At 33.7% G+C, this 12,052-nt stretch overlaps 1 protein-coding gene across 1 annotated transcript; it reads right to left on the bottom strand.

Annotated features, from left to right (window-relative positions):
- Positions 1–4,015: 4,015 nt before the first annotated feature.
- Positions 4,016–11,510, bottom strand: LOC112800153 (ATP-dependent DNA helicase Q-like 2). The gene is made up of 20 exons (XM_025842261.3): positions 11,372–11,510; positions 11,054–11,274; positions 10,261–10,407; positions 9,919–10,134; positions 9,665–9,769; positions 9,452–9,556; positions 9,179–9,301; positions 8,651–8,739; positions 8,435–8,471; positions 8,287–8,320; positions 7,819–7,871; positions 7,376–7,453; positions 7,013–7,078; positions 6,451–6,517; positions 6,289–6,342; positions 6,021–6,128; positions 5,661–5,725; positions 5,195–5,273; positions 4,783–5,000; positions 4,016–4,532 (listed from the first exon to the last, which is right to left on the bottom strand). The coding sequence occupies exons 1-20, from the start codon at positions 11,442–11,444 to the stop codon at positions 4,353–4,355; spliced, it is 2,118 nt and encodes a 705-aa protein (XP_025698046.1). The 5' UTR covers positions 11,445–11,510; the 3' UTR covers positions 4,016–4,352.
- Positions 11,511–12,052: the final 542 nt, after the last annotated feature.

The following is a 12,052-nucleotide window of genomic DNA, read 5'->3' as shown; positions in this document are numbered from 1 at the left end:
GGGGCCCAGGTCGCCAACTCAGGTCTCTTAACTTGGCGTTTTCCTCCATATTGATGTACTTTTCAGCTCTTTCCTGTACATCACTTAGAGAAACGGGATGTCTTTTAGATATGGACTGCGAGAAGGGACCTTCTCTAAGTCCATTGACTAATCCCATTATGACTGTCTCTGTGGGCAAGTTTTGAATCTCCAAACATGCTTTGTTGAACCTTTCCATATAGGCTTGTAAAGATTCTCCGACCTCCTGTTTTATTCCCAGAAGGCTCGGTGCATGTTTCACTTTGTCTTTTTGGATTGAGAACCTCATCAAAAACTTCCTTGAGAGGTCTTCAAAGCTAGTAACCGACCTCGGGGGGAGGCTATCGAACCACTTCATCGCTGCTTTCGATAGAGTGGTCGGGAAGGCTTTGCATCGCGTAGCGTCGGAAGCATCAACTAGGTACATCCGACTTTTGAAGTTGCTCAGGTGGTGCTTTGGATCCATGGTTCTGTCGTAGAGGTCCATATCAGGGCTTTTGAAGTTCCTCGAAACTTTAGCCCTCATTATGTCCTCGCTAAAGGGATCCTCTCCACCTAACGGTGGCTCTTCTTGTTCGTCACGGGAGTTGCGGCTTTTGAGGGAGGATTCCAACTTTAAGAGTTTTCTTTCTAACTCTTTTCGTCGTTCCATCTCCTCTTTTAGGCTCTTTTCAGTTTCCTTTTGCCGCTCTCGCTCCTGCTCTAACTGCTCCAAGCGGCTGTGGACTAGTCCCATGAGTTCGGTTACATGGGGTGGTCCTTCTTTTTCTGACTCGCGCCCTTCTGAGGAGTTTACCTTTGGGTTTTTTACTCCGGAGGTGCCTTCCCTGTGTTGGTTATCGATTTCCGGGTGGAGGGTGAAATCCACGTCGTTATTGCCTGTGTCCAGATTCTCTTGTTCAGAATCTGTCTCCACATGGCCTTCTTCGTGGGATCTGTCCGCCATCGATGGATGATCTCTCGGGTCCCCGGCAACGGCGCCAATGTTACGGTGGGTAACCGGAGATTAATAGAATGGATGGCGTTGGTTGGCCCAATTGTCTGCAGAGGGTGGCTTTCGAGTAGGTTCGCTCGCAGGAGCCTCCTTCCGACTTGTGTACGTGAGTGAATGGGGGGTGGTACCTGCAAAGACACTCCGATGCCTAAGTTAGCAAGGGTGTTAGCAGGTCTAGAGAGTATTGGGCTTAGAGATACCCGAGGAGTGTCAGTGTATTTATAGTGGTGAGCCAATAACCACCGTTGGAGTAGTGCCATATCTTTAGGGTGTTAACCGTCCCATTATCTTAGGGAGGTTAAGATATGGCTTGATGAAGCGGTTGGAGAGATTTTAGGGGCGGTTACTCATTTGAATGAGTGTTTATCTGCCAGCTAATCTCGTGCCCGACTTCTTTAAGACGAATCGTAGTCAACACCGACTTCTTGACAACAGGTCGGTGCGTAGTAAGGCTCAATCCTCTGGACTAAGCCTTTCTTTTGGACCTGGGCCTTTATTATTGGGCCAGGGTATTAACACCTTTTATACAATTTATTGGAATAAACAAATTAAATAAGTTTTAGCAGTGGTAATCGAAACATATAGAATAAAAGATTAACATGCAATTCTATATATTTTTTTCTAAGCATTTATATGAAATATTTAAGAGAATATATTTGGGGATAGGGCATTTTATAAATATACCAAGCACTCAATGCAAAATCAAAGAAAAGAAAAAGTACAATTTTAAAGAAAGCTTACATATTCTGAGTTTCTGACGACAGGGATGTTTAACTAAACTGCTAGAAGATAATACTAAAAAATTACACCGAAAAAAAAAAAAGAAAAGATAATTATGAATTCGGTGGATATACATTCATTTGGCATAGGTGGGCCAAGTCCAACCAGGCGTAGCAGATCCTATAAGTATGGAAAAGGTGACTAAGTTTTTTGATATTAGAAATTTTGGTGTCCATTATTATTGATATTTTTTTTTGGTGACTACCATTATTATTGATATGATATTATTTGCTTTATTATTTACTGTTTTTTTTTAGTTTCTTGCATATTTCTTGGCACCGTAAGACTAAGACTAATTTATCATAAATTTAAACTTTATTTAAAAATTTATTATTAACTAATGTATTATTAATAAATTATATCATATCATATGTAGTATTTCTTATGAATTTTATAATGCCATTGCTTTTTTTTTGTCCTTAAGATAGTGTTTGGTGAAAAGATAAAAATTAAAAGACTAAGAGATAAAGATTAAAAAATAGAAATTAAAATAAATTTTAATATTTTATTTAGTATAAAATAAAAGGTAAAAATTGAAATAAAAATAAAGCTCTAATTTAATTTGCACAAAAGATAAAATTGAAATTAATTAATTGAAATGAGAGTATTTTAGATATAAAATATTATTAAAATTTTAGTCTGTGTCTATAAAAATTTTAATCTCCTGTGTTTTTTACTTTTTGAAAATACTGAAATACTAAAATTTTAAAGATAAAGACAAAAATTTTAATATCAGTCTCTAAGTCAATAAATATAATATTGAGTCTCAAACTTCTGTTCAATAACTCAAAACAAACGCTACCTAATAATGATGGTATATATGCACATACTAAGATCCAAAAAAAAGTTCCAACACCTACATTTGAAATAAAGTAGAAACAATATAAATACTGTTTAGAGACCATTTTAAATTCGTGTAACAATTAAAAAGAACCTTTGAAAACATGGTAGAGAAAATATATTTGTCTTTCTGCACCATTCTTATCCACAATAGATTTGATTAATTTTTGAAAGCTGTTATTCCCTTTGTCTACCTTTAGAAAATAATATTCATCTTATTTATTCGTATCTTCTTTCCTTATCTAAAACATCACACAGATTCCACATTTTAGGGGAAATATTACAAACTTTCTTTGAAAATGAAGTATGACATAAATGGATGCAGTTTACTTTCCTCAAAATCCGATATATAGTTAATGAGAAATGTTAGATAATAAGGTTGCTTTTTTTATTTTTGTTTTATATTTGAATTAATATTAGTTAATTATTTTTTTTAAACTAATTTTTTTTTCTGGGTGAAATTAAAGTATACTGGACTCATTCTGTTTATGTAGTTGAGAGAGCAAATTTTTTTTCGGAAACAGAAATAAAAGTAAAAAAAGTTTATATTTAAATATATTTATAGAAATACTTTTTATTAAAATTAAAATAGTCAACTATTTAAATATGACAAATATATAAGTTTTTTTATATAGATTTACAATTATCGTCGTGAAGAAAAAACACCATTGTACATAACAAGATATTGTTAAAAAATAAAAAGTATAATTATTTTTTTATGTATTTACTTTCTGGTATAAGACAAAATAATTACATAAATTTTTAATATACTATATTAAGTTATCTTTTTAATTATATTTTATTAAGAATATTTTATTTTAATGAGAAATAATAAGTCTGTTTTACAGTCTTGGACGCTAATAGGGATGTCAAATTCTCAGGAGGCGAGAATTTTCGCGGGGACCGCCCCGAATGAGGCCCCAATGGTGAAGACCCGATAATTTCTCAAATTCTTGAACTTACTTAATAATTCTTACTTTATTTTTAATATAGGAGTTTTTTTAGTAATTTCACTCATTGGAAAACTCTTACCCTATTGTTCAAGATTTTATTTTATGGATTATTATTTGTTATGTTATATTTCTGGACTTATAATTTTGAATAAGATATGTTTGTTTGTAATAATATTTTGTAATTTGTTTTTTGGTTTTTTTATATTTTTTATTATAATTTCCATATGAATGTTAAACATAGAGAGATAGGGAATGGGGCCCCGCGGGGAACGCGGGGAAGGCGGGAATCGGGGATTAATTCTGGGGGCGGAGACGGGGAGCAGGGAGACATCCCCCGCCCCCGCCCCGCCCGACCCCACCCTATTGACATCCTTAGACGCTAAGCTCTCTTTCGATTAAAAAAAAAGAAAAAAAAAAGTCAAATACTATATTTATTTGACCACAAATAATTAGATAACCCAAAACTTGTACATCTTTTGATACAATGAAAATTAAATCTTCCTTAGTCCTTACTTCTAGAAAGCACTAAATTAGTAATTAACAACAACCCGGATTTGGTTTGAGTTACACACTCATAATCCCATCAAATTTATCAACTAAATTTGTAGATCAGAAAAACCAACCTGTGAATTTTTTTTCCCAAGTCCTTTTCATCTTTTGATGATCCACAAGCTCTATTTAACAAGGATATGCTTCATTTTTTTTTTCAAATAAAACAGCACTATATAATTGGAGGAAAAAAATTGCATTGACTCTACCATCTTTTCTCATGCTTCATCTTCACTACTCTCAATAAGAACAAGGTTCTTCTTGGTCCTTGATCTCTTAGCAGCACTAGCACCACTTTCTTGCTGATCATCTGGCTTGAAATCAGAATATTTTTCAATCTGCTCAAGAATTCTACTACCATACTTTTCTGTCTTCAATTTTCCAATTACCTTCTCCAACTGCATAGACAAGATGAAATATATAAGTCTAGATTATACATAAAACATTTAGGGTTTGTTTAGTTTCTGTTTTCATTTTCTAATTTCGGTTTCAGTGTTTTATATTTTTAGAATTTTGTGAAGAAAAGTGAACGATTAAATAATATTTCCTGCTTTCACTATTTCTTTTGCAAAAACCGAAAAACAAAAAAATACAAAATGCAACAGCACAAATCTAAGTTACATTATATATAGAAACTGTGAAACTTGCCTGTTCTAGTGACTTTGGTTTTTGAGAACTTAATAAGCTGATTTGTTGGGTGGACAAGATAGAGTGTGGTAATATTCCTCCATGAACAGAAGACAATTCTTTTCTCAACTCATCAAGCTTTAGCTCCAAACCAGAGGACCCAAGGCTGCGTTTCGCTGATCTTACAGCAGCCTTAGTTCTTTGCTCACTATAAATCTCAAGCTTCACAGCCTTCTTCCCTGCGTGTAAAACAATGCAGCCAGGTCAGAGTCGAGAACATTCTGGACAGTTAGCAGTTTAAGTGGAACAGAAGAATACAAGTATAACCTTAAATAAAAAATCGGGTAATAGCGAAAAAAGTATAACTACTTGATAATCGACAATTTGTGCGTCACATTTTTTAGCATCTTTAATAAGAAAACTGCGTGCATACCTTGCAATATTGGCTTGGTTAGTGGTCCTAAAGCAATGTAAGCATTTGTTGCATAAGCTGTATGCTGAAATTCTTCTTTCTACACGAGCAAAATATTAGCTTTAAATGATCCACTGAGCCACTAAAGATTGATAATATACATTTTTACAGTAACTAGTCTGCTGAAAGCTTAAGAATCTTTGATTAACAGATAGTGCAATTCTAAATTTAAGATTATTCTTTGACAATATTTACTAGAGTTAGCATGCTTGTCTCTTTAAGATTTATACTTTAACTGATCTTAGTTTGAGCTAAGATGACCAATGGAGTGAAATTCTTGCCAGAGTAGAGTTGAACCAAGCCTGAGTAGAGTTGTTCAATTAAACTAAAGTATAGCTCATGCAAAAGTATGAAAAGTAATACTTATAACAACGATGAGAGCAAGAAATATTTCAAACTTCAGTATTAAGGCATCAATGTGTATTACCAAAACATGCTCCAGCAATAGATGTAAGATGAGCTGCTCAATTTCCTCTTTTTTCAAATCCGAACCTGGACAATTCATTGCAGAAATATTTTATCCCATGATATTTGAGATAAATCTACTTCAGTATTCAGATCAAAATTCGCAGATGAATATTGAAATTTTCTTTGATTAAGACTGGCAGGAAAGAAAAGGTTTAAATTGTGAAAAAATAAAGAAAGGGGGGTGGGGTTATATTGGAGTCTCGGGTTACACCTCCAAAGTTTTGTTCAACCATATTCAATGGCAGGAACAAACGTGAAGGAAAAGGTGTGGTTGGAAGAACAAATCAACAAATAATATATAAGCGAGGACAAAACTAACCTAGTTCCTTTTGCTTCACTTTCATTTTTTCAACTAATTGCAACATTGTTGTCCTCTGATCATTTGCTTGCATATCTTGCAACAATGAAACCATCAGTTTTGCGTGTCCTGAAAAGCATCCCATGTAAAGTCCTTTTGTTAACTAAATGGAGGAATAAAAGAGAAAACAAATTTAGAGATCAGAGTAAAATAAAGAAAACGGAGAATCAATTACTATAACAAATATTATATTGGGGAAATGAGAAGACAAAATGACAAAACAACATACGCGAGACATCCACTTCCTTCACCTCACTTGAGAATGCACAGTTGTCACACATCCCTGTAAGAACATCAAGAGTATATCAATATCACTTGATTGTGTAACACCACACCATCCTGAAATAATTGAGGGAAAATGAAAAGAGTAGATGTTGACTTCAAAAAGTACCATTGCACTCTTGCAGAGGCTCAGCAAAATGCCGGAAAAAGGCAGCTCGTCGGCATTGTCGTTTGGACTGGTTGGAGAGAACGAAAATTATAATGTATAAATAATTCAATGAATTTGTTTAAAAAAAAAGGTAAGATGCTCAAGTTCCAGAGTATGCAGAATGGACTTATGCTTATAAAAAGCTTACAAAGAAGAAATAATTACAACGGTTGAAACATGTTTCTTTTTTTTTTTTGGTAAGCTTTCGAAACATTTTATTGTAAGGCAAACAAAATTTACTAGTCGGCATCATCACCATTCTAGCTGATTATATAAATTTGTAGCAAATGACCAAGAAAAAGAAGAGACCTTAATTGATTTGTAGTCAGTCTCAGACCAGAGTAGGTTCAGTTTAAAGGATTGGACATTCTATTAGTTCCAGTAGCATATATGAGAAGGAAGGATGGTATATTCACATTGTTACAGATAGGCCAACCAAAACAGGAGAGAGAAGAAAGAAAGAAACAGGCATTTTGAACTTTGAAATCTATGAAAATCTGAACAAATGAATGAGTATTCGTACCTGACAATATCGTACAATGTCATACAAGTTCTGCAATCCTGAATTTTCGTAGAAGACCATTGAACTCTGTCAGGAAATTTCTGTGATAATCAATCATATAGTCCAGCAATCTGATATCGATGCCCAAAAGTAGATATGCACAAGCATATTTATAAAGGCATGCATGTAAAAAGAGATTAAATTCAACTTTAGCATATTCCTAGATAAGTTTTTTTTTAAAAAAAAATCTCATTACACTTTTTAATGGGAGGTTGGCACCAAAAGTAGGCATCAAATTCCACTGGAAAATATGATTGATCTCAATGAAATGAAATGTAATGAAATATGAATGCATTTTAGTCTAAATCAATAGAAAATGTTTACCTGTCGTGGAACATCAGCAGGTCTAAAGTATAGTAGACATTCAGAAGGAAGTCCATCTCGTCCAGCTCGACCACTTTCCTGTTGAAAAAGAATGTATTTATTTTATGTAAAAAACAGTGCTAAGCCTCGTCCACTTGACAGCTTAAGTTTTTGGTCTAACTTTCTTAACAATGGAAGTCTCTTTTGACAATAGACCAAATTGTCAATCTTTGACACTCCAATTTTTTCTTCACTAAATTGATTTACAGGATAAGTATAGTAAGCATGGCCTATGCCCGCATTTCAATCCCAAGAAAATTTTAACTAGGAAGCTGCAACAGGAAAGGCATTCATAGGCCTTTCCCCCAACAACTTAAGCTGCTAGGATGATTGACCAATGACCATTAACAGATAGCATAAAAGGATATGTAATGGAAAAAATGGTAGCAGGATCAGAGAAAAACCTGATAGTAAGTTTCCATTGATTTACTCAAGCTGTGATGGATGACAAACCTGACTATATGAAAATATCTAGCATGAAATATTCTCGACCTCAATGAATGCAAAGCAAATACGATATATATGTCCATCAAGGACTTCTAACTTGTAAAAGGATTAATAAGCAGATTTCTATATCCAACAAAAGAAGCAGCAGAATCTCCAGTTCTCCGATTATGTAAGCATCAAGAAGGGCATGCATTTAAAAGTAGTAATTACAAGTTATCACACCAATATTTGAACATTAAAAAATGATTGCTAAACAATATCTCAGTAACAAAAGTAAGATGTCCATGTGAATCAGCACTTCTTTTTTCTTTCGTTGAAAAGGGGTTTAATTTATCCATATTTACCTTGAAAAACAAAAATTGTGCATACATCTATTATAGAAAAGATATTCTTGAGGAGCTTTACGAGAGCTTTGCAATACTAACCATCTGGTTTGTTGATTCCCATACCAAATGCTACCTGTAATGAAAATTGAAAATAAAAAATAAGACAACATATAACAGGGGCTGTAATAGACTAGAACCCAGAAATGACAAATCTATTGGTCACTATGACAGAAGAAATGATACATACTGTACCAACTATGACCTGCAGCTTGTTACTGCTCCACCTGTACAATTAAACATAGACATCCTAATCAGCTCAGTTGTAAGAAAGAGTTTACAATGACAAATAGACAACTATATCTGGGAAATGGATGCAACAAGTGCAACTTTACTAAGACAACTTATTTGATTCCTGTTCAAAACCATTAACATGTAACAGTGACGAAATTCTGATAAACTTTACCACATATGTACTTTTTCTCGAGCATTTACATCCATATCTGCATGATAGAAATTGGCTTTAATTCCTCTCTCCCGTAACTCCTTTGCAACCTAAAATTATCTTGCCAACGAAAGGGATAAGTATCTACTATTCTACTCTACCTCACAAATAGCATATAACATAGGATCTGAAGTATATACATATTAACAAAGAGAAAACACAAATCTTCCTAAACACCCTCTTCAGTACTAAATTAAGGAATAATTGATTGCTTTTTAAGATTTAAAGAAACTTGAAGTGTCTACGTTTGATCCATTTAGCCTTTAGGAGAATGTGTAGGAAGATTTTCAGTATAATATAGCATTACTCATTAGAAAATAAAGCAAACACTATATCAGAATTCAATTAGCTCATCAGGTCTTGGGGCAAAGTTTTTCTATTTCAGTAGTAACTCTTGAAATGAGCGCATTATGCTTCCTAGAGGGCAAAATTTGACATTCAAAATATGTGTGCCTAAATGTTAGGAGAAGAAAGCCAAATCAGAGGTACCTGTTCACATTCCTTCCTAGAGAAGCAATATACAATTCCTGATTCATTATTTGGATAAGATTCTTTAATGAACTCAGCAATTTCATCAATAACCACCTTTCCAACAGATGATTTTTCCTTCACCTGCAGTGTGAATTATGAAACTGTTTGATCACAGACCTTCCTGTTGAGTTGTTATTGAAGCCAAATGAAAAATATAACTTCTTTGATCTTTTGGGTGGTCTATGTAGAAAATGTGAAAGTCTGTTAAAACAGGAAGATATATTATCATACCATATAAAATAAGTTTGGCCTATTCACTGTGCTGACAAATTTGACACATCTTGGAATATGCAACATATCCATCAGATCATTTTGGACCCTTTGAGTAGCAGTTGCCTGGATAATAAATGTCAAAATATAAATCAAAATTCAAAATGACAAACAAACATAAAATGCGATCATTTATTTATAATAATTAGCTTAAGTTTGATAATAAAGACTTACAGTCAAAGCAACCATAGGAACATTAGGGAATTGAGTCTTGAGAATACCAAGGTTTTTGTAGTCAGGTCGAAAGTCATGGCCCCACTGACTACAGCAATGTGCCTCCTGCAAACAGAATAAACGAGAAATAATCTGTCAGTCACCTATCATAACATTGTTATTGAAAACTCAGACCTTGGTAGGAAAATTGTTAACAATGATATTACCAAACACAAAGCAATACCAATTGATATGGTATTTTATTATGAACTCACATCAATTGAAATTAGAGAGAGACGACCAGCATGATGGCACTTTTCAAGCTTTGACATGAATCTCTTGCTTTTTGATATCTTTTCAGGAGTGACATACAATATTTTGAGTTCCCCCTCACCCTTCTCCAATGCTTTGTATATGAATTTCTCATCTTCCTTACTTGTTGTCGAAGTCAACATATGTGCCGGAATGCCCAAGGCAGTCAAACCCATTACCTAAGGAATATGTCCAACCCATTAAAGGGAAAAACAAAAATGGAGAAAAAGAGGAAACATGTGAAACTCGTGGAAAAGCTATTGGATTGACATTTTGAGCTGGATTTTTAACATAACTAAATGCACCTGATCTTGGATTAAGGAAAGCAAGGGACTGACAACAAGAGCAATCCCGTCACGAAGAACAGCTGGAAGCTGATAGCAAAGACTCTTGCCACCACCTGCAGCCATAATGACCAAGACATCCCTTCCACTCATAATGGCATTAATTATCTGTCATCAATGAGACAACTTGTTATTAAAATCATATACACAAAAGTCATATTTCTTCAATAGAGGGGGAAGAAAGATACTAAAAGTACAGCCTTCAAAGTTCAAACTACACATTTTTTATGTGTTCATTACAGCAAACACATCCCAAATTTTTAAAGCAAATATTAACTAAGAACAAAAATGTATCATTAATCAAAGTACTTATATAATGGTTAAACACTAAGAAACTAACCATTATGTCTATGACATCATACATGTCAACCAGGTAGGCAGAGCTCTACCAACCAGCGGGAAGAATTTAGTAACTTCCAGGAACACAACAATTAGAAGACCACACACGAGATCTATATATAAGCAGTCTCACTGTAAACATATGCATGATAGCGCACAATGCCGTCGTTCGATACATTAGGCCGACCCCACCTAAGGCTTTGTTGTTGTATTCATACTCTTAACATGAACTCATGAAGTGTTCTACATTAGACCCCACAATAATACAATGACAACAATCAACATCAACACAATTTTCAGTTCAGAACAAAACACTGAACAGGTGCTGCTGCAGTGTAAGAGTGTAACATTCTAATTTTCCTATTGTTTTCAATGAAAAATATAAAATTAAAAAAAAAAAATTTATTCATGTTACCTCTCTTTGGTTTGCACGGTAAGAGGAAATGCCAAAAATGTTCAACCTGAGATCATCAGCTTGAGAGTCCCATTGAAATTCCCCAGACCAATTCTCCACAGAAATGGAAGCCCCATTATTAACCTCATTCCCAGATTCTCTGCACGCTTCCAGAATAGCACTGAGCTCGGATTTTTTCTCGTACAACTTCTCTTGCCTCTCAACTAACACTCTAATTTGCTCTGCAAAACCCACCAACAAATAAATAAAAATTGAAAATTGAAAAAGCTCGAGGTATTAACATTTGGCGGCAAACGAAAGGGAGTTAAAAAAATAAACCTTGAACATCTTGAATGTCGACCTCGACTTTGAGGAGCTCTTGGAGAATCTCATTGGTTTGTTCATCTTCCATGTTTGGGAACTCACTCCTCAGACCTGAATGAAACGCAGGAAGGGCCTCTAAAGCGACATGGTGATTAATGGCAAGATAAATGAATTAATTATTTTTTATAAAGATAAATTAATTAATTAGTATATGGGATAATTAATTAAAGTAATGTTAATTTATTTTCTTAATTAGTTTTTTAATATTTAAATAAGTACAAGTTTAAAGATATATACTATTTTTTGAAAATATAAAAAAATAAAGATTTCAATTTCCTTTCTAGAAATTAAGGAAGTGATTAAAAGTTTCAATTATTTTTTAATTAATTATATGATATGGTTGCCGATAATGCTTGCCATTGAAGTTATTTATCAAAAATGAGTTGTTAGTTGTTTACACCATAACTCAAAAATTAGTATCGTTGTTGAAGATAATAAATAATTCAGATCTAAATTATCAATTAAATCAGAACGAAATTGATTATTGTTTTAAATTTAATTAAGTGCCTGATGTGTAGTTTAATTCAGAAGAAAAAAATATAATATTAAAGGAAATATTTTTCTGTAGTTACAGTAAATATGAGTGTAACACGAAAATATTTGGATGTATTTTAAGAATTTTGGATGTATTTTTAT

Source organism: Arachis hypogaea, chromosome 5, assembly GCF_003086295.3.
Source record: "Arachis hypogaea cultivar Tifrunner chromosome 5, arahy.Tifrunner.gnm2.J5K5, whole genome shotgun sequence".
In the NCBI taxonomy this organism is placed as follows: Eukaryota; Viridiplantae; Streptophyta; class Magnoliopsida; order Fabales; family Fabaceae; genus Arachis; species Arachis hypogaea.
The sequence above is the reverse complement of the archived record's forward strand: the minus strand, read 5'-3'. Positions and strand labels throughout refer to the sequence as shown.